Source organism: Elephas maximus, chromosome 6 (assembly GCF_024166365.1).
Source record: "Elephas maximus indicus isolate mEleMax1 chromosome 6, mEleMax1 primary haplotype, whole genome shotgun sequence".
In the NCBI taxonomy this organism is placed as follows: domain Eukaryota; kingdom Metazoa; phylum Chordata; class Mammalia; order Proboscidea; family Elephantidae; genus Elephas; species Elephas maximus.
The window spans coordinates 6,153,607-6,177,516 of NC_064824.1; the positions used below are offsets into that span (position 1 = coordinate 6,153,607).

General features: G+C 40.5%; 1 protein-coding gene across 1 annotated transcript in view; it reads right to left on the bottom strand.

The window, feature by feature from the left end:
• Positions 1-23,910, bottom strand: part of CLASP1 (cytoplasmic linker associated protein 1) — a 373,393-nt gene that overhangs the window by 103,805 nt on the left and 245,678 nt on the right. The window contains exons 15-20 of the mRNA XM_049889062.1: positions 21,441-21,500; positions 19,668-19,745; positions 15,471-15,638; positions 14,555-14,604; positions 13,607-13,777; positions 152-259 (exon numbers count right to left, since the gene is read on the bottom strand). Coding sequence (XP_049745019.1) covers positions 152-259; positions 13,607-13,777; positions 14,555-14,604; positions 15,471-15,638; positions 19,668-19,745; positions 21,441-21,500 — 635 coding nt within the window. The remainder of the gene's footprint in view (positions 1-151; positions 260-13,606; positions 13,778-14,554; positions 14,605-15,470; positions 15,639-19,667; positions 19,746-21,440; positions 21,501-23,910) is intronic.

The following is a 23,910-nucleotide window of genomic DNA, read 5'->3' on the forward strand; positions in this document are numbered from 1 at the left end:
TTAAGAATCACAAAAATGTTTTACCCCTGAAGTCACTGTACTTAAGTGCTTTAGAAAAGAATGCCTAAATGTGATACCGTACAATTTTCAATGACAGAATGGTCTGCTGAATAGAACAGTGATAACAGAGAGCAGAGAATACACTTCTTACGCTGGGACTGAGAAACCACTTTAGCACGGCTGCGGCCCCGACTATCAGAGGGCGTAGAGGAAACACTGGTGGCGCTCCCAGAGCTCTGTCGTCTTGTGCGGATTCGACCTGCAGGACACAGAATAAACAGAGTTCCCATGACATTTTCAAAGTAAGTGTCACTTAAGAAAAGAGTCGACACCGTGGGTAGTGACAGCCAACTGCACGGTGGGACAGGAGCTTCTATGTGAACCTCAGTCCCGGATCTCCTGCCCAATTTCCTGCACACACACACGCCACAGACATACGGCCAGCCTGAGAGCCATGACAAGTGGACTCTTCCAACACTTACGTTTCAGTTACCTTAGCACGTTACATTTTCAGATGTTGTGATACCCTGTTGTGATACACTGAATTTTGAGCAATTTTTCCATAGTTTTCAGATTAGATTCTTTCTCTTTTATTGTCTACAAATCTGTTAAACTTCCAAAGACAGAACAGAAAAATATTAGCTGTTATCTTAAATATACTATAAAAAAAGTAAACCCAATAAAACCTTCCTAACTCTGCAGTTAACAAAAGCTACAGCTATCTGAAGAAAAGTGTTTTGATATGTAGCATTCAGCTTTCATGTTAAAGCATGTATGTCAACAAGTTCCTAGGCTATAAAGATGATGTCTAAAAGGCCTGACATTACGAGTACCTGAAGAGATGTTGGCCTAAAATGAATCCAATGTTGTAGGTGTATATTAAAAAAAGAATTTACCATTACAAATAAAGCAATCTGTTATCTCTACTTATTAAAGTGTAACACCATTAAAATAAAAATGAATTCAGAAATGCAAAATCACTAGTTATCAGACCAATATGATTAGGGCTCAAAAACTGTTTGTTTTTTTTTTTTTAATATAGGGCTTCTTCTGGTTTCAAGGGGGCATAAAATGTCTCTCCTGCCATAAGTTCAATCAAAATCACAATCTGATGAGGAAAAATGAACCAGTTTCCATTCCCAGCGCCTTTTTATATAGTTCAAAATCACGTCCACCCTATCATCTGGTAAAGTTTGGAGAAAAGAAATGCAGAGAAACAAACCCTAAGGCTTGAACGAAGGTAAGGAGCAGTAAAAGAAAGCGCACCATAAAAAAAAAAAAAGGAGAATGTGGCAGGACCAACTCAGAAAAGGAAGGTGAGAATGGCTGTGCAACTAAAAAATATAATCAATATCACTGAACTGTACATGCTGAAGGTGCCGATCTGGTTTATGTTCTGCTGTGTATATTCTCAACAACAAAAATATAATGAACTATTTTTAAAAACTAAAACCAGAATCAATCAATGAATTTTATACCAGTTTTAAAAAAGATTTATGCACAAATTCTAGAACCAAGACTCCTTCACAACAACACCATGAAGTAATTATTCCCATTCTACGAATGAGGAAACACAAAAACGGGGAGTGAGTGAACCTGCCCAATACCTGCGCCCGTTTGGTTAGCCCAAGAATGAGAACCCAGTGCTCTTCCAGGCAGCCAACCAGGCAAAAGGAACATGGGAATAAACAACTCCATTTACTTCTACGAAATAGGCTACAAAAGGATTTTAAGAAAGTAGTGAGGGCAGGCATCCTTGTCCCATGCCAGATCAGAAAAAAAATTTATAAGTATGATATCTCAATACTCCCCTCCAAAAAAAAAAAATCCCAGTGCCGTCTAGTCGATTCTGACTCATAGAGACCCTATAGGACAGAGTAGAACTGCCCCATAGAGTTTCCATAGGTTAAAAAAATTCATTTCTATTCCTAGTTGCTAAGCATTTTTGTCATATAATGCTTGCTGAATTTTTAGATGCTTTGTCTGCATCTTTTGAGATAAAAGGGATTTTCTCCTTTATTAATGTGTAATCTATGTCTATCAACTTTTAAAATACTAAAACATCTCTGCAGTCTTGGGCTAAACCACACGTCTGTCCACGACGTGCACGCACACGTAAGGCTGTCTGCATTGTACTTTACCTCATTCTGATACTGAGGTTACATCAGCCCATAGAACTGCCCAAAATCACAATCTGATGAGGAAAAATGAACCAGTTTCCATTCCCAGCGCCTTTTTATATAGTTCAAAATCACGTCCACCGTATCATCTGGTAAAGTTTGGAGAAAAGAAACGCAGAGAAACAAACCCTAAGGCTTGAACGAAGGTAAGGAAGGTAAGGTAAGGAAGCCAGGGAACTATTCCCTCCTTTTCTAAGTCCCTTGGAAACCTTGGTGGCATAGTGGTTAAGAGCTATAGCTCCTAACAAAAAGGTCAGCAGCTCAAATCTACCAGGCGCTCCTTGGAAACCCTACGGGGCAGTTCTACCCTGTCCCCTAGGGTCGCTATGAGTCAGACTGACTCAAGAGCAACAAGTTTGGTTTGATTCTTTTGGTGAGTTCCTGGTAAGACTGAAATTATTCAATGCTTCGTACAATTTATATAACCACCTGAGCCTGGTAGAGAGTTTTGGGGTATATTTTCTATTTTAATAATTACTGTTGAGTGGTGGAGTTTTAAGTACTAATTCAAAACTAAGAACTCAAGTTATTTCCTTCTTTTTGAGTCTATTTTGGTGACTAATATTTTTCTACACATCAGTAAAATTTGTATTCAAGATTGTTAACATAAAGTTGTCAAAGTTTTCTTCTATTTCTTTTTAAAGTTCTACTGCGCTCTGCCTACTTCATCAGTCCTAATAGTTCATTTGTATCTTTTCTCTATTTCAATTGACCTTTCTGATAGTCTGCCTAAGAGCACTGACAATTGGATCAAATTTTTATTTGTTAATCTTCTCTTTACAAAAACGAAAAACAAAAACCCAAACCTGTTCCTGTTGAGTCGATTCCGACCCGACCCATAGTGATCCTACAGGACAGAGTAGAACTGCCCCAGAGTTTCCAAGGAGCGCCAGGTAGATTCGAACTGCTGACCTTTTGGTTAGCAGCCGTAGCTCTTAACCATTACACGGGCACCAGGGTTTCCTAATCCTGTCCAGGGAATGATTATTTCCTATTTCATTAATTTTTCTCTTCTACGCCAATTTTTTTTTTTTTACTCCAATTAGATATATTAAATTTTTTCACTGCCTTCCATGTATCATAATATCTCTTTCATATATGCCAACTTTATCTTTCTGTATGGTATACTGGATAATGTCTTCATTTTTGTCTTAAATTCATGAATTTGTCTTCAGCTACATCATCTGCTACTTATCTACCTGATGAGTTTTCAGTTTTAATAACTTACTATATTTTCATTTCTAGATGTTTCATTTGTTTTTTTCAAAACCTACTTGGTCATTCCTTATAGCCTCTTATGCCACTGCTTCTCTAAAATTTCAGCTTTTAAAGCTTGACTATTTATATTCTCTTTGTGATTATTCCAATATCTGCAGTGCTCGTGGGCCTAATTCTGATGCCTGTTGTTTCTGTTGTTTTTCACTCATGGTGTCTCATTTCCTTCTGTATTTCATGATTTTGATGATGAAATGATCGGTTTTCTTCAAACTTTGTCTATGGGGATTCTTCAAGATCTGGGCTAAAGCTGAATTCTTCAAGAGAGGATCTATGTTTGCTTCTGCTACTGTCCTGTGGCCACAAGCACTCCACAACCACTTTAAATTGATTTATCTATTTGGGATTTCCAGACCACAAAGGTGGCATATATTTTAACCAAAAGCCTTTGTGAAGGCCCAGCTTCTTGTTGCAAATTCCTAGGGGAGATTATTTCCCCCTTTCACCCAGTACCAAGGTTGTCTTCTTCAGTATATTAGTCTAACTTATGTTCACCAATGATGATGCAGGTCTTGTGGGTCTGGGTTTTATCTCCTGTCCCTTGTGCCCTGGACAGTCATCAGAGTATACCCACGGTTTCCATGGTTCATCCAAAAACCTCAGGGTGAAAGCCAGTTTAGTCTTCACCTAGTAACGTTCCTACTTCTGTTTAGAATTTGAGATCTGTGGGTTCACTGATTCCATTTCAGGTCGGTAATGTCTTCTCAACTGGGAGGATTGCTCAAATTCTGTATATTGCTAAAATTAGAAGTCCTTCTTTCTTTTAAACATAGTTATTTTATATTCCATAACTGATCATACCAATGTCTTAAGTCCTTAAGGTATTACTTCCATTTTTTTTCCCCCCGCTGATTCTCACTTATGATGATGTAATTTTGAACTAGGAGCTCATATTTGGCAGATTTTAATCTATGGGAAGCCTGAGCAACCAGATTGAGAGTGGCTTCCTCGACGACTACAAATCCAGACCACTTTAACTCAACAGCTTGGAATTTCCTAGAGGCCATAAAAATAAATTTAAAACACAATTTGTGTGAGAATAAAGCTTAGTTACAAATTATTAGGGAAGACTGTTTTCTTTCTCTGCCTAGAACAAAGCCAAGACAGATGTCTCCTCAACTCATTTTTAAGACTAAAAAGACTTTTTTCCCCCTCTAGTCCTATTTTCAAGGATATATGGCCCTTGATAATGCTGGTTTCATGCCAACTCCTAACTTTTCACCTGGGGTGAGCTCAAGGTCTTATTTTTGGTGTGCTCTGTAAACCAAACCCACCGCTGTCAAGTAGATTCCGATGCATAGCGACCCTATAGGAAAGAGTAGAACTACGCCATACGGTTTCCAAGGCTGCAAATCTTTAAAGAAGCAAACTGCCACCTTTTTCTCCCACGGAGTAGCTCACGAGCTTGTACTGCCAACCTCTCGATTAGCAGCCAAGTGTTTTAACCACTGTACCACTTGGCCTCTATTGGCACACATTAATACCCAAGTCATCAGGACAGTCTTAAAAAGCTTAGCACTCTAGTTTTTTTGTTTTTTTTTTTTTAAACCGTTCTTCCAGTTTTAAACTTCCCTTACTTTCTTGGGAACTCATCTGTGCAGTTTCAAGGGTCTCTGTTGTTTTTACTCAGATATATTTTACAGGGAGAGTTTTGCTCTTTTTATTGACTTGGCCATATTACTGTGTCTGTATGTGTTTTAAAGGGATAACATAAACTTTCTCTGTTTTTTAAGGAAAATAAAATCTACTCAATAAATGTAACAAACAGTAAAAACATACTTCTATATCAAGACCTGTTAAGTGGCAGAGGGAGAGAGTATGGCAGATGTGAAAGGAAAAAAAAAAAAAAAGGTCAGCGTAAGTAAGATAAATCAAAAAAAGAAATAAGTAGAGAACTATATACAACTGGGAGAAAAATGCTGCGGGAGGGACAAGAAACGCATCGACTAACAAGCAACCAACCAACTAAAGAGAGAACAGCAGAATCGCAGGAAAGCAAGCAATTCAGGGGAGTGCAAAGTCATCATGGGATAAAGAAAGAATATTCCTATCCAGAGGCTTTTTAGCAGTGCTGCCGAAGACTTCTTTCTAACCACATTGCCATTATTCTGGAAAAGCCCCCAGAGCATGTAAACTAAACCTGCATAAACAAACAAACAAACACCCTGCCATCCACCCAGTGGGTCCCCACTCAGAGCAACCCTCCAGCACAGAGGGGAACGGGCCCGCAGGGCTTCCAAGCAGTGGCTTGGTGGGTCCCAACGGCCCCCTTCTCGGTTGGCAGCCTGAGCTTTCAACCACTGCGCCACCAGAGCTTCAGCTTCAGTTCAGCCTACGTCAGTTAAACATCAAATTGTCAATTTTTGTCCCCTTAAAGAGAAAACACATGGGGCCCACTAGATACCATCATATCACTAAGGTTTTCGTTGTGTTTTTATGTTCCAAAAATTTGTCAGCAAATTTCCAATTTACAAATTATAAAAATTAAAAGGTCTCTTTGGTATTCTGGAGGTCACCTTTCAGACAAATAATAGACCAGCTTAAAAAATAAACAATATCATCTATCAGTAATGTACTCCCTTAAACAATCAACTATATGAGACCAAACTGTCAACTTTATCCAAAAGCAAAGATGAGATGGCAAGGACAGGAAAGGAAGCTAGATAATGGAAACAGAACAAACAGAATGGAAGTAACGAGAATGCTGACACACTGTGAAAACTGTAACCAATGGCACGGAAAAATCTGTAAAAAAATTGTTAAATGGGAACCTAATTTGCTGTGTAAACTTTCTTCTAAAGCACAATATTATTATTTTTAAAAAGGTCTCCTAGCCATCAGAGGAAACCCTGGTGGCGTAGTGGTTAAGAGCTATGGCTGCTAACCAAAGGGTCCGTAGTTCGAATCTGCCAGGCGCTCCTTGGGAACTCTGTGGGGCAGTTCTACTCTGTCCTATAGGGTCGCTATGAGTCAGCATCAACTCGATGGCACTGGGTTTGGTTTTTTGGTTAGCCATCAGAGAAATGCAAATCGAAGCTACAATGAGATTTCATCTCACTCCAACAAGGCTGGCATTAATCCAAAAAACACAAAATATTAAATGTTACAGAGTTTGTAGAGAGACCAGAACACTTATATACTGCTGGTGGGAATGTAAAATGGTACAACCACTTTGGAAATCAGTTTGGTGCTTCCTTAAAAAGCTAGAAATAGAACTACCATACTGTCCTGCAATCCCACTCCTTGGAATATATCCTACAGAAATAAGACCTTCACACGAACAGATATATGCAAGCCCATGGTCACTGCAGCACCGTTTACAATAGCAAAAAGATGGAAACAACCTAGGTGTTCATCAACAGGTGAATGGATAAACAAATTCTGGTATATTCAACACAATGCAATACTACCCAATGACAAAGAACAATGATGAATCCTCAAAACATCTCATAACATAGAGGAATCTGGAAGGCATCATGCTGAGTGAAACTAGTCGCAGAAGGACAAATATTGTATGAGACTGCTATTGTAAGAACTCAAGAAAAGGCTGAAACACAGAAGAAAACATTCTTTGATGGTTATGAGGGTGGGGAGGGAAGGAGAGGTATTCACTAACTAGATAGTAGACAAGAATGACTTTAGGTGAGGAGAAGGACAACACACAATACAGCAGAAGTCAGCACAACTGGACTAAAGCAGAAGCTAAGAACTTCCCTGAATACAACCAAATACTTCGAGGGACATAGTAGTGGGGGTGAGGGTCTAGGGACCATGGTCTCAGGGGACATCTAGTTCAAATGGCATTAACAAAGTTTATTAAGAAAATGTTCTGTATCCCACTTTGGTGAGTGGCGTCTGGGGTCTTAAAAGCTAGCAAGCAGCCATCTAAGATGCATCAACTGGTCCCTACCCACCTGGAGCAAAGGAGAATGAAGAACACCAAAGACACAAGGAAAACATGAGCCCAAGAGATAGAAAGGGCCACATAAACCAGAGACTCCATCAGCCTGAGACCAAAAGAACTAGATGGTGCCCGGCTACCACCAAATGACTGTCCTGACGGGGAACACTACAGAGAGTACCTGATGGAGCTGGAGAAAAGTGGGATGCAGAACTCAGATTCTACTAAAGAGACCAGACTTAATGGTCTGACTGAGACTGGAAGGATCCCAGAGGACATGGCCCCAGACTCTCTGTTAGCCTAAAACTAAAACCATTCCCAAAGCCAACTCTTCAGACTAAATCTAGACTATAAGACATAAAATGATACTGGTGAGGAGTGAGCTTCTTAGCTCAAGCAGACACATGAGACTATGTCCGCAGCTCCTGTCTGGAGGCGAGATGAGAAGGCAGAGGAGATGAGAAGGTGCTGGTTGAATGGACACAGGAAATACAGGGTGGAGAGGAGGAGTGTACTGTCATATTATAGGAAGAGCAACTAGGGTCACATAACAATGTGTATAAAAGTTTTTGTGTGAGAAAATGATGTGAATTGTAAACTTTCACTTAAAGCACAACTGAAAAAAATTTAAAAAGCCACAAGAACAAATTTAAAAGAAAAAAAAAATGTCTCCTAAATAACTATCAACTCTCATGACACTGGGCCATTCTGACATACATGCCTGTTCTATGTCTCCCTGCTTGAGGTTCTATTAGACCAGCCTCTACTCACAGGTAACACTTTCAATAGAATCAAAATTTGGAGATTAATTACCTATAAATTTTAATACCAACAACTAGCCCCCTGAAAAGAATACTTTTCATTACTATTTTTTTAAAGATAAAAGCATAAAAGCTTAGCACGCTTTTACTTCAATTTATAGACATGTACTTTTTCATTTTGTATAAAGGCTAATTTTTTAAAAATTCATAGTTCTTGGGTAAATACACCGCAACGCCAAATGTTCTGCTTCCCATAAAGCTAAAGCCTAAGTTCTTTTTCCTGACGAGCAGACAAGGCTACACGGCTTTTCCTGCATGATCTTACTTAAAATCACCAAGAGTTAAGTTGGTAAAAACTCTGACTAACTCTTAATAACATGTGATGATCCATTCTCTGAAATTATCAATGAGTTGTCAGTATCCATGGGTCACTCAAGGATTATAATTTTTCATTTAAAATTATTTATTTTTGGGAAAAAAAATACATGAATGTTTTTACTACATACCTTAGCTTTAAGAAAAAGTGTCACATTGAGAGTATGTTAATTTGCCAGACAACTTCAACATCTAATGATGAATCTTCTCATGAGCAACAAAATTAATAAAATAAATGCTTTCTTCCTCCAAATCCCAAAATTACCCAATATAACATGCTAAAAGATAACCTGGAAATAAACTTTTATCCACAAGTTTTTAGTTCTTTACAAAATTTTTTTAGGAAGGTTTCTTGATGTGTATAATACACAACTCTTTAAAAACACTTTTTTTTCCTTAATTACTATAATCAGGCAGTTTCCAGAACTCAAACATATTGCCTAGATTTTGGATTTAGTGCTTCCAACCACCGACTGAAAAATCCTTTGTTTGCCTCGTAATGATGAAAGTGTGTATCTCTCCTTGTTTCAGCAGCTAGATAGTAAAATATTTGGCAAAGATTTATTAACAAATGAAAAAAGGCCCATAATGATTCCAAAGATACATACTGACAAGGTAATCAAGGAAGTTTCCTGTAGCCTTTTTCTATACCTGTCTGTGGTTTTTTAAAGAATCATTACTCTCCAAGCTACACTGCTAAAATAAGATAAATACGACATCCTAGAAGTGTCAGAATTGGCAAGTCTACCAGGGATGTCTCTCTCTCTCTCATGACGAGAGGCTGCAGCTGGTCAGTCTGGAAACAGCCTACATAGCCCTTGTATACAAAGACTAGGACTCACTTTGTTTCTGGTAAAAAGGCTCTCTTTTTATGGTTCTGAACTCTGTAAAAAATCAAGGGCCCAGATATTTAATTATCATCCCCCCAATTTCTCCTATGAGAAGGAGAACTAGTAAGAAACTTCCTTGTCTCTTTTTCTTAGTCTCTTGCACAAAACTGAAAGTACAAACTTCTGACCTTGCTCAGGACTGTGCAACTGGTTAAAAAAAAAAAAGTTAAAAATTTCTGGTGCTGGGCAGAATAACAGGCTGATCTCTATTCTGTTCCATAGGCATATGGAATCAGGGCATTCTAGAAAGTAAAAATTTCCCACGTAATGTCATCACTTTCCATTTTATCTGTATTACTCTATTCCATCCTTCCACCACATCCCTTCCAACTAACTAGGCTGAGGAAATACTTAGGACCATTTCTTAGGGATGGGGAAATATAAAATTACTCATTATGAAACAAATGAAGAAAATCATCAATCAGCTTCACAATTACATGTAACCTCAGTCTCCTGCTCTCACAAATGAGGGTCTCACCGTGCACCCAGGCTTCTTGTCTGTCTTTTCATTTTGGGGTATGTTTCATGAACTTCCCCAACTGCACAGATTCCCTGGCTCCTGACGTACTTACTGAATCAGAAGGACTCAGGAACCTCTTTTTTTGTTTCAAAAATCATCCAGGTGATTCTTATTATGGGGTAAGTTTGAGAAACAGTGTTCTCAGGATTATGTTAATCTAAAAAAAGATTCATTCCTATTTTTTTCTTTATTAGTAGCTTAAGGAGAGACATGGATTAAAAGAACTGTGAACTGCACACATCAAGAGAAAACCCAGTTTACTTAGCAGGCTAGCCTTTTAGGGTGGCTAAATAATGTATGAAAATGAACTGTTCCTAGTTATTAAATCATTATCCTGATGGGTTGGTGGCTCTAAACTACCATCTTAAGCAGACAAGCAAGGTTCCTCAACACTTTAATTATTCGAGGCATTATTAGGCTTTCTATCCATCGGTTTTAGAAAGGGGTGATCTTTTCTAGCGTGCACTAATCCAAAACCTACAGAGACTGGAATAGTGATGTCTAAAATTCAAAAGGCAATGCAGACTCAGGAAAGCTTCCTCAGGATGGAATAAAAAGGAGACAAAGGAGATCTGGACATGCTTATTTCTTCTGCCATGCTCTCTCTGCAGTGTGCAGTATAGGACATGGTACACAGAAGGCACTTAATATATGGTCATCAGTGGATGAATGAGGCATGTGCCAGTGACACAGATAAAAAAGCTATCTCATAATTCAGTAGCACCTACAGAGAAAAGTATTTTAAGTAATTTATCTAAATTACCTGGGAAAAAACTTTTACCTGAATAATTGACACTGAACTTTATCTTCAAAAAGGAAAGGCAAATCCCGAGGCCACAAAAATATAAAGGAGAAGAAAAAAAAAAGGAAAGGCTAAGGGGATACTTCAAGTGCCATAAAATGCAAGATGAGCAGTCCGTCAAGCCAGAAGCACAGGGGGTCACGTCATGCTCCTGCCCATGTAGACGCAGCCTTAACAGAGTGCCCAAACCCACGAGACCATGACTGAAAAACAGAGCGAAGAGAGCTGAGGTAGAGCAGGGGCAAAGCTGAGTGGAGATGGGACAAGGTGAGTGGAGGGGGAGGCGTGCAACACTTCATGCAGGGATGGCAGTGAGGACACTAGGCACCAGGCAACACTGGGTGGGACAGAGGACCAGCGGAGGGGACACACCTCAATCACAGAAACACACCGCTTACCCTCGGCTTTAGTGGCAGTACCATCTTTAAGCAAATTAAAAAAAACAAGGAAAGGGATAACAGGGAATAGTTAGTGACATCAAAAAATAAAAAAGCAGAATGTTATTAGCTACTAAAAAAGCAAAAGTACAATTTAAAATAAAATTAAAAGGAAAACAAGTTCAACAGCAAAGCAGAGTCTGAAGCTTGTCAGTGTGCCTTACAATGAAGTTAGCTTAGTAGAATGTGATTCTGGATTTGGAACACAAAAGAAAAAAGAGCGACCCACAGGAGTACCACAGTCAAAAGAGTAACTGTTTTTTGCCTTAGCCGATTCTCATCTTCTTTAAGAGTTCCCCTCCCCTGGAATTAAGTACTAGCAGCATAGAGGGGAAAACTACAAGTACTACAGAGTCACTGCAGGGCAGAGGCAAGTCAGCAGCTCTGAGAAGCTAGTTCTAGCAGTGCCTATCCCAACTACGTGTCCAGCAGCAGACGCTGTCAAGCACAGTACCTGGGTCCAGGCCTACGTGCTCCATGTCTTCCCTCCTGTGTCTGGACTCTACAAGTGTGGAAAAGGATCGTCAGCTTCAATGCTACACTTCTGCACAAACGGGGAACGCACTACTGCGAATGTGTCAAACTAAGTAGTAACTGTGACAAATTCTCAGTAGGACTGTATATTTCAGGTGTTTTACGTTTTGTTTTGTTTTTATCATTATAGAAAGGAAGCCCAAGCCCGTTGCCGTCAAGTTGATTCTGACTCATGGCGACCCTATAAGACAGAGTAGAACTGCCCCGCAGAGTCTCCAAGGAGCATCTGGTGGATTTGAATTGCAGACCTTTTAGTGAGCAGCTGTAGCTCTTAACCACTACGCCACCAGGCTTTCTATGGTAAGGGAAGTGGAGGTATGATTCTCTGGTCTTGTTATTAAAGAGGTAACACTGAGCTAAAATTTATCATCAGTGCCTCTAAGGCGTCAGTTTCCTATCATCAGATTAAAGGACGTGAGTACTTTTATTTGTCCTGGGGGAAGTCTACACGGCCATATTAAAACAGTCCAAATACAGAAAAACAAAGGCTACTTAGGTACTTTAAGAGATCGCTTTTACTCAAGTTTTCAAGCAACAAAACAAATAGCAACTACAAATACCAAAGATGGATCAAATGTATTGAAACACAGGTAAGTCCTTAAAAATTGAACTAAAACGAACAGAACTGAGTCACTATAGGAGAGCAGGGTCATTATTTCTCTCTAATGATTACATGTCAATCTGATATGAACACTGCTACAGAACGCTGTAACAGCTGGTGGAAAAGGAGAGCTCTTAACTGCGTTTCTTCCCAATGGAAACGTATGTATGAGTTAAGTTTTCCCAGAGAGAAACGTTCCAGAATATATACCCTCAAATTCGTAACATTCCTGTAGTAATCACACTTTCTTTTACCTTACATAATGACAGTTTACAAAGGGCCGTCATATAATTTCATTGGTCCACCTCACAAATCTGAGTTAGGTGGCTATTAGTACCAGTAACTCATGGGTAGGGAAAACAGAGTCAAGGATTATGCGGCCAGGTCAAGGTCACAAAGCTAACAGATGGCAGACCCAAGAACCTTCTCTCAGTGTTCTCTTCCTGTGCTTCCAACTCTCAAAACATTTCCAGAACTTTAGTTTTAGAACTGACTTTGGAATTAGTTTGTAAGCCACCTAAATAACTAAGTCCCGAGAAGTCTAAATTTTATTCATTTCCTTCAAATCCAAAATAAAACCATCTAGCTAATTCCCATATTTTGGTTTTGAACAACTTGGGCCTTTCAAAAATAAAATGAAAGAAACTAACACCAGCCTTAATACAGTAGGTATTAAATATTTGCCAGAAAACATGAGTAACTGACCTACTGATGTAGTAGATATTAATTCATTTGGAAGAGGGTCTAAAAATAATTTAAAAAATTTTTGGAGGGACAACCATTAGAGACAGGGTGGGCTTTCATGGTGACACATGGGAGGACAGCACTCCTTGCACAGTATGCTCCTTGGTAAGTCTACCACGTCTCTCTGGAATCCTGCCCCACCCCCACTGCTGTACTTTTAAATTGAGGACATGCTACAATGGCTATCTTTGGTGAATCTATAGACTTCCTCACAAAATCCTCTGGCTTGCTCCCACAGTGCCAGGAAGAGGGAAAACTGAGCTTCGGCCCTGTGGAGAGTGGGCTTGCCATGATGGAGCAAGTGAAGCTGAGGGAAGGAGTACTCAGTGCCACACACTGAGTATGCTTACTCATCACTAAAAAGGATAATGCCTCAGAGAAAGGAGACGTTCGAAAAAAAGTGGCTGTTAACCAGCAAGAACTACAGAAAGTCATCTATACTTAAATATCCAGCCCTGTGACAGTAAAAGTGTCCTCAATTAGGGTTTTTGTAATTTGCTAAACAAGCAACACAACTTAAGCAGCGCAGATATCACTCAAACAGCGGAAGCAGAGGGAAAGGGTGCTGGGCGGAGGGGGCGGTTACCTAAGGACGCGTACGATCCTGGAGGCAAAGCCGCTGCGGAGCTGAAGGGCGTGACACCGGAAGACGGGGAGACTTTGGATTTGGCACTGGCTGCTGCGTTCACATCAATATCACTTCGAGACCGCTGGAGGGACCCAGTTGTTGACATAGATTTGGTACTAACTGTAGAAGCTTCAGTAACGAAGGACAAAATGTCAGTAAGGACTATATTGGAATTATCAATATTTATTGTTGTTTTACTTTCTTGAAAAGAAATACCCAGTTTTAACAAATATCTAAGCACACAGCAGTGACAAACACTTTCTCCTAGTCACCGAAGACAGAGTTCAGCCAAAGAGCTGACGGAAATTAAAAAGTGACCTGGACTATATACTTATGACATTTGTTTTCTTATAAGGTTATTAACCACCACCGCCCCACCCCCCGCCCCCAAAATGGACCACATTTCTGGTTAATATGAGAAGTAAAATAACACAAAAACTTTCTCATCTGGCCAGTTTCCTAAGGATGCAGCACAAATGTCAAGGGCATGCTTACCTAGAGGCCCTCCCTCCCTCTTTCAGGAAAACGTACCACCCTCCCATCTCTAACAGCCACTAAGCTGCTGCTGCTGCTGCTGAGACTCACAACACCACAAGGGCCCCCCCTTCTCTCATCGAGTGAGGAGGCAAGGAGTGGCGCTATCTGTGGCAGTAACAGGATGCGGGAGGGAGGCAGGTTACAGGTGGTCACGGAGCATAAGTCAGGCTGATGGTGTCTGCTCAACGGGAAATATGGAGCTCTGTCAGGGACTGTGAGAACACAAAGCAGAGCGGCACACTTTCCAAACCTAACACACTGAGAGCAGGTCACAGGCTTCCTGCGACCAGGCAGGCTGTACAGCTCCACCTGAAGTGAAAAACAGAGGCAGGCCTCCAGGGACTGCCTTCTCCCAGCTCTTCATCTTACCTCTAGATGTGCTGCTTCCAGTAGGACTTCTTTTTGCAGTTAGGGGCCGGCTTAAAAATAAAGGTATACATCATCTGTTATCAACTATGCACTTTATCTGCTTTAATACAACTACAAACTACAATAGGAAGTTATGATAATGAAGAATTATTTTAAAGTTTTCTGCCTTTTTTACAAGATTTGGACCACAGTCTTATAAACTCCCAACTTCGGGGAAAGTTTTAGCATTGTATTTTGGGCTGCCTTTGAAACACATAGAGAAGTCAAAACTAGAGACAGCTGTTAGAAATACAGAGAAAAGGTAATAATACATTAAACAAAAAATCCAAATCAGTTGCCATGGCGTCAATTCTGATTCAGGGTAACCCCATGTGTGACAGAGTGAAACTATGCTCCAGGATTTTGAAGGGCTAGTTTTTCGTAAGTAAATTGCCAAGCCTTTCTTCTAAGGTGCCTCTGGGTGGACTCAAACAACAACCTTTTGGATAAGAGCCAAATGCTTAATTAATTGTCTGTAGTACCCATGAACTCCAATACTGAATTAAGGCCCCAATCTTGAATGCCCTCCCATTCTAAACCTATCTCCCGGTAAATTCTCACCCATCTCTTACAAGATTCTTTGAAGCGTTTATGTGTACAGTTGACTCTACAGTTCATTTATATTACTTTAAAACTATATGCTACAACTGCCATGTAAGTTTCACTGACAACTACTTATGGCAGAGACCAAGGCCTTCTATTTCTTACCATTTACTGCAGCACCTTGACCTAGTATCAGAATGTACCTGAAGTAATAGGTTTCAGGGACTTATAACAGCCCACATATTTTAAAAACACAGCTAAACTTGTGTTTCAAAACAGCAAATTCTTGAATATAAAATCTCACACTAATGAAAGGCAAAGCTGAGTTCCTTACTTCAGACTCTCTTGAGAGCTAGAAGAGGAGCGATCTGACTGAGGCAGAGACACTATGCTGTCCGAGTTCTTCAGATGGGACTGCAGGGCTTTCTGGTAGGAGGACTCCAAGGTATGGTATAAGTGCTCTGCTTCTCTGCTGAAGTGACTGTGGAAACCCCAGTAGCATCTACGAAAGCACACAATCTCCTGTTATAGTCAGTGGATCACAACAGGTATTCAATGATCCATGGAGTACAACACACGTTTCCTGGGCCTCGAATCCCATTTACCTGCTAATAGTCTTTTTTAAAAATAAAATAATGTATACTTCAGTAGCAGCAGCAGAAGAGCAAACATGAACAAAAAGGACCTGGTGTGAAACCTGGCCTCAGGGTTTAATGGCTTTTTGACATTGGGCAAGTTACTTAACTTCACTGATCCTCAGTCTCATTTACAAAACAGAAATTAAAGGGCCTCGTTTAGACAACTGAGGAACACTGGGGAAGAGAAGCTAAAACATTTCAAACTGTGCCTAGAACACGGTAAAGTAAACGGTGGTGGTGTTATTAGGTGCTACCCAGTCAGTTCCGATTCACAGTGACCCTACATACAAAAGAATGAAACACTGCCCGGTGTTGGGCCATCCTCATCATCGTTGCTACATTTGAGTCCATTGCTGCAGCCACGGTGTCAATTCATTTCATCAAGGGTCTTCCTCTTTTTCACTGAACCTCTACCTTACCAAGTGTCTTAGTCATTTAGTGCTGCTATAAATGAAATATCACAAGTGGATGGCTTTAACAAAGAGAAATTTATTTTCTCACAGTCTACCAGTCTTCAAGTCCAAATTCAGGGTGTCAGCTCCAGCGAAAGGCTTTCTCTGTCGGCTCTGGAGGAAGGTCCTTGTCATTAATCTTTCCCTAGACTAGGAGCTTCTCTGTGTAGGAACCTCGGGTCCAAGGGACGCGCTCTGCTCCCAGCACTGCTTTCTTGGTGGTATGAGGTCCCCCGTCTCTGCTTGCTTCCCTTTCCTTTTTGTCTCTTAAAAGATAAAAGGTGCTGCAGGCCACACCCCAGAGAAACTCCCCTTACACTGGATCAGAGATGTGACCTGGGTAAGGGTGTTACATCCCACCCTAAGCCTCTTTAACATAAAATTACAATCACAAAATGGAGGACAACCACACAATACTGGGAATCATGGCCTAACCATGTCAACATACATTTTGGGGGGACACAATTCAATCCAAGACAAGTATGATGTCCTTTTCCAGGGAATGGTCCCTTCTAATAACATGTCCAAGGTACATGAGATGAAGTCTGACCATCCTCACTTCCGAGGACCACTGTGGCTGTATTTCTTCCAAGACAGAGTTATTCGTTCTTCTGGCAGTCCACGGTATATTCAATATTCTTCACCAACACCATAATCAATGGCATCAATTCTTCTTTGATTTTCCTTATTCATTGTCCAGCTTTCCTATGCACGAGGCAAATGAAAACATCGTGGCTTGAGTCAGGCGCACCTTAGTCCTCAAAGTGACATCTTTGCTTTTTAACACTTTAAAGCAGTCTTTTGCAGCAGATTTGCTCAATGCAATGCATTGTCTGATTTCTCGATTGCTGCTTCCATAGGCATTGATTGTGAATCCAAGTAAAATGAAATCCTTGACAACTTCAATTTTTTCTCCATCTATCATGCTGTTGCTTACTGGACCAGTTGTGAGGATACTTTTTTATGTTGAGGTGTAATCCATACTGAAGGTTGTGGTCTTTGATCTTCATCAGTAAGTGCTTCGAGTCCTCTTTGTTTTCAGCTAACGAGGTTGTGCCATCTGCATAACGCAGATTGTTAATAAGTCTTCCTCTAATCCTAATGCTCCCTTCTTCTTCACACTCTTCTTCATATAGGCCTCCTTCTTGGGTTATGTGCTGAGCATACAGACTGAATAAATATGGTGAAAAGATACAACCCTGACACACACTTTCCTGATTTTAAAACATGCAGTATCCCCTTGTTCTGTTCAGACAACTACCTCTTGGTCTATGTACGGGTTCCAGATGAGCAGAACTAAGTGTTCTGGAGTTTCCATTCTACGCAATGCTTTCCATTATCTGTTATGATCCACACAGTCGAATGCCTTTGCATAGTCCATGAAACACAGGTAAACATCCTTTTGGTGTTCTCTGCTCTCAGCCAGGATCCATCTGACATCAGCAATGATCTCTCTCTTACCACACCTCTTCTGAATCCGACTTGAATCTCTGGCAGTTCTCTATCAATGTACTGCTGCAAACGCTTTTGAATGATCTTCAGCAAAATTTTACTTGTGTGTGATATTAATGATATTGTTCGATAATTTCTGCATTCTGTTGGATCACCTTTTTTTGGAATGGGCACAAATATGGATTTCTTCCAGTCGGTTGGCGAGGTAGCTGTCTTCCAAATTTCTTGGCATAGACAAGTGAGCACCTCCAGCGTTGCATCTGTTTGTTTAAACACCTCAATTGGTATTCCATAATTCCTGGAGCCTTGTTTTATGCCAATGCATTCAGTACTATCAGTTCCTGATCATGTGCCATCTCCTGAAATGGGTGAACTTCGACCAATTCTTTTTGGTACAGTGACTCAGTGTATTCCTTCCATCTTCTTTTGATGCTTCCTGCATCGTTCAATACTTTGCCCACAGGATCCTTCAAAATTGCAACTATAAATGCAGTTTGACATTCACTGATTTGAGGTATAGGCAGTCCCTGGATTACAAACGAGTTCTGTTCCCAAGCCTGTCTCTAAGTCAAATTTGTACATAAGTTGGAACAGTTAGGTATGGTTCATATCTAACATTGGTTAGTCAAATGTTTTAGTATACAGTATACAGTGTACCTTCTTATGCATAAAAACATTAAAGAAACACTTCCAGATGGGCTAAAATGTCTTTAACATAATAATACAGTAATAATAATGTTTTGACACGTGTCGCAAAGCGGCATCAAATGCACTTGTTTGTTATTACTGTTGTATGTACCTCATATTTTTTAACATAATAGGCTTTACAGGGGTTGGCTTGTTACTACAGGTTACATGTACATCAGCTGTCTGTAACCCAGGCACTGCGTGTATTTAACCAGAAGGATGTTTAGAGCTACCTGAACTCTACATTACGGTTAAAGAAATAGAAAACATTCGTGAAAGGGGAAATATAACAAAGATTAAAAATAGCAAATTCCTCCTAAAATTTTTTCACAGCTATTAATTAAGTCATTTAATTTGACAAGAACTACCTAAAAAAAAAAATTTTTTTTTTTTTTTTACACAAGATGAGATTGTGGTGAGCACTTTGGAGTTACACTGAGGTTCTTCAAGGAAATCAGAAATAAGGAAAACATAATTTAACTGTGAGGGTAGTCAAGGGGCAATGACTGTCAGCTTAGGATGCGTTTACGCAACCATGTAAAACTGTAATGTTCCAGGCTAGCAAGGCTAGACTTTAACCTGTCAGTTAGAAAAGCTGGTCAATTACGGAAGTATAGAAAAAGCAGTCATAGATGCAAAATTAGCAGCATGCATCTTGATGCCCTACCCAGGAAAGACTAAGTCCTAGCATGCAACATACAGTGTTTATGGTCACAATGGCAAACTTATTCCCAGGGAGGAACTCAATGTTGGCAGTCACAGCCACACGGTGGGAACATAACCAGTCCTGATAGCCAAAACACCCCAAATGTGAGATGGAAATAACAAGCTACCAGTGTGACGCCACTGCATGTCAGGTCAATCCAACTTCTGTCATTGCACATTCAACAACGATGGTTTTATGCTTGCAAAGATGTGATTACAGTCCCCCATGACAATAAGTTTCCATGGGAAATCAATAAAGCAGGTTTGGATTATGATTTGACTTTTAACAGAGCTTAATTATTAAGAAAAACACTGATCATGCTTACAGCACTTTTCTAACTCAGGATAATTTCTTATAAATTTAAAAATCAGCACTCTGTTGCCTACCTCAACCCTGTTTATATTCAAATAACATCAAGCCTGGGCACAAGAAAACCTTCTTTAAAAAAAACCTAGAGAAAGATTCTGAAATGTTCTTTCTGGGTCATATAAAAAGTCATGATTAACATGGTCTGGTAACTTAATGAGGCAATCCAGAGAGTAAATCTGAATTACAAAAGTAGTTAATAAGAGAAGAGGCGTATGATATAAACTTACTTTCTGGCTTCTATCCTTGCTTCAGAATCAGCATCGTGAATTCCCTTCTTTATCGTTTCGGCTAACACTGATATGTGCCTAGATGTTTGGAAAAGAAAGCAGTAACAACCATAAATATATGGCTTTATGTGGATGAAAACAGGTACAGGAAATAACTTCAAATGGTAACGAGGAACATGGGGCCTTCTGTGCCAAGGTCAGCCAGCTAACATGCTGCTTAAAAAGATCAGAACGCTCTTGCAGAACTTTCACGCTTCTAACTCTGCCCCAGTGCTTGACCTCCATGCCCCACCCCATCTTGGTAACTAGTATGTAATTCATTTTTAACAGCCAATTTTTTTTTCCCCAGGTCACACTTATTTAGCTCAATCTTTTATGAGCCCAAACAACAAAACTCTGTTTTTTCCATGGTCAGAATTAGTCTCTATAGGATAGAAAATGAGCTAATAATAATCTTAACCCTAAAGAAACTTCAACATCACATTTCTGTAATTAAACAGAATGTTTTTTTCCAAGTTGCACTACCATTTAATATGAACAATTTTATAAAATCATGTAACCATTTTATAAATAAGTACTCTTTTTAGTTACGTATTACCCTAGCTAAGAAGAAATCAAAATGTCTTATGGAATATTTAACAGAGTTTAAAGAAAAAGGAAACACCTGGAATAAATAGTTTCAATAAGTTTACAGAACAAAGACCAACGACAAATTGTATTAGCCCAGTCAAAGCCTTTGCCTCATTCCTTCATCCATTAATAAACACTGTGTGAGCACTTGCTAAATGGCAGATGCTAGGCCAGAAGGTGGACAGTCTTCTTCAGGCCTTCCACTCTGCTCACCTGTCCCCACATTAAGTCCCTCAAGTCCACTTCCCACCTCTAAATTCCAAAACCATCCCCAGATAAAGAGTATAAATACCCAAGCGAGTAAAGAACAAGGAAGTTCTGAAAAACACGTGTGACTATTTTTCTAGATTCAAAATATTTATTTCCAGGTGGAATTTTACCTCCTGGAGGCTTAGTTTTATCTTTGACTACTGCCATCTAGAATGAGACCTACGTTGTTGTTGCTGTTAGGTGCTGTTGAGTCGGTTCTGACTCGTATAAGACCTAAAGGCATACTCAAATTTATTAAAATTCCACTACTAATAAAACACTTAATATGTCATCAAATTATCCACATGCTATATAGTACACCGTTAAAAAATGAATGGCAGAAGATCATTATCTATTCTCTCTAAATTTAACTCAGAAAGAAGAGGCACCTAAAATTTATAGGACTAAAAATGCTAAAAAAAAAAAAAAAAAAAAACCTCAAAATTAACAAAAACATACTTCTTCAAGAATTCTACCACGATCCTACTTTTTATACTAGTGGTGTGAACGTCACCATACATCACCCTGAATAGGCAGTGAATTTGACTTTCTATTAACACAAATAAAAAAGAAAACTTTCAAAAGAGTGAAATTCTTCTATGGGCCTGAGAGGACCCTTGCAGCCCACCCTGCGGAGCTGAAAGGAACGTCACACGAAAGGACGGGAGCCAACAGAGCTGGTCCTACCTTTGGCTGCACACTTGACCACGTTATGTGGCACACTGTTACTTTAATAAATGAAATTTATTAAAAGTTTCTGCCAATATTATGTGGCTCAAAACAAACAGCCATGCACACAAATTCCTTCACGTCTTATAGAAAATGGGCTGGAGCACTCACTGAGGTATTAAATCTCAAGATTCAAAGGAAAAAAGTTTCAAATCAGATGCTTACCGTTCCAGCGAATGTGTCTGCCATTCTTGTAAAAGTAAATCTAAAAATTCAAAGCAGCGCCTGAAAAGCAGTCAAAAATATATATATAACTTAGTGATCTGTATGTTAGTGAAAATAAATCAGCTTTTTTCCCCGTCTTCCATCTTGTCTTTATTGTGGTAACAAACATAACAAAACATTTGCCATTTCAACAATTTTCACATGTACACTTCAGTGACATTCCTTATGTTCGCCATGTCGGTCAACCATTACTCTTACCCATTTCCAAACTTTTCCATCACCCGTAACTGAGCTTATTTTTCTTAAGTGACCCAACATTACTTTTTATAATTATTAAATTTCTTCAGCTTTTTATTATTAGAAAAATGGAACATAAACAAGGAATCAAAATTGACTGTAAGCCAAAGCAAATGAAAGTAATTAAGCCATCGATGGTGGTCACAGAGACAGGTGACAGGGCCACAGGGATGGGGTACAGGTTTGCTTCCAATCAGAAACTGAGCTCACTGTCACCTGCCTTCATCCTTCCCCAATATTCCTTACTGCAGACTGTACGTGTGAACACCAGTGTGTACCTAACTGAATCAGGGAATTAGCGTTTGCACTCATTTCACAGAATGCCTTGCACAAAAATGTAGAAAATGCCATGAAAACAGAGTGCTGCCCACATTCCCTGTAGCAGTGCCCTAGGCAGTGATCAGAACTGATTTTCCCTAGCCACTCTGCTGCATCCCTCCCTTCAATCTGTCCTTCTCAAGCATGCTTCCTTCTCAAGTCTTCTCATTTCTGTGGTATTTCTTGGTCTGATTCCTGCACTCTTCGGGCCCTACCACTTTACGGTCTCCTTTTTTTAGCGTCCAGCGTTCCTATCTTTATAGGTGTAAACCTCAATAGTCCTGGGAACCCATTCAAGGAAACACAAATAAGAAGGTAATCTTTCTCTGATGAAATGACCAGAGACTCTTTTCCATGATCCTCTTCAACTTAAAATGTCATAATCCATATAATTCATCACTTAATAGTTTTAGTAAACTCTTACCCTGTGCTAGATGCTGGAAATACAATGACAGCCAAGACACAGCCCCGAAACTAAGACAGATCGGAAACAGCATGCAGGGCCAGGGTGCACACGGGAGAGCTAGCGACCTCAGTCCAGGGGACCTCAGTCCAGGGGACCTCAGTCCTGGGGCTGGGGCTGGTGTGGGGGTAGGGCGGTGGGGGGAGCTAGTGACCTCAGTGCTGGAGCTGGCCAGGGCTGAGGTGGGGGGGAGCTAGCGACCTCGGGCCCTGGCCTGGGCTGGTGCAGGGGTGGGGGGGTGAGGAGGCGGGGGGAGCTAGCGACCTCAGTCCTGAGGCTGGTGCAGGGGTGGGGGGGTGGGGAGGAGCTAGCAACCTCGAACCTGGGGCTGGGGGTGGTAGAGGGTGGGGGGAGCGTAGTGACCTCGGTCCAGGGGCTGGCGCAGGTGTGGGAGGAGGGGTCGTAAAGCAAGCTTTCTCAAAGGCAAGGACGCTGAACACACGGACTCCCTTCGGGACTCCCTTCGTTCGCGGCCGCCCTTCCTTCCTTCGTGGCCGCTTCCCTTGCCCCTACCCCAGCCTGCCCCAGCACTTCCCAGTCTTCACTTCTGTTTCACCTACTCCTGCTTACCTTTCAAAAAGTGGCTCAACTCTCAGCTCAGCTAGCTGTAATCACTGTTTCCTCTGAACAGGTAAATCCAGGACACATCTGTTGTCACTCCCTCTTATACTGCTTTGCACTAGTCTTCCTTTCGTGCATTTTCCAATCTCCCCAACTAACTTACAAGCTTCTTAAAGGCCAGGAAATTGTGCGACCCATTTTTCGCAAATTCTACAAAGCAAAGCTAGGCACAGGTTGAGCTGTGCTGGTTACGTTACCCTCCTTGGTTCTCAGGGAACAGGGGCCTGAGCGTCTGTTGCTTGTGTAAAGGCGGGGGAGCTGAGCCCGTGGTGTCTATTACTTACTTTGCATGAAGACACAGGGCTCTGACTGATGTTCACTGACTGACTGACTGTAAGGCCAAGAATCATGGTATATGTTTCAGAAATTGGTGGTGGGGGGGGTGACATTTTTATTGTTACAGTGACTGTAACTTGCTACTGGTATTGTCAGAGGCTAGAATTGCTAAACATTCTGCAACATTCCACAACAAAGAACTATGTCACCCCAAACACAAATAACACCTTAGTGGAAAGATTCTGTCTTATACAAAGGAAAAATATCCTGAATTTTCCTTGGAAGCCTAAAATGGTAGTGATGATAACGGTAACAACAGCAGCAACAAATGCTAATAATGGTTACCATTTACTAAACTCTCACTAAGTGCTAGGCGCCTTTTACCGACACAACTGTGAATCCTCAGAACAGCCTGCAGAGGGATGCCCTCATTCCTGGCAGGCCACTTAATTAGTAAGTAGGAGGACTAAGGCTTCAAGCGGAGCCCCTCAGGTT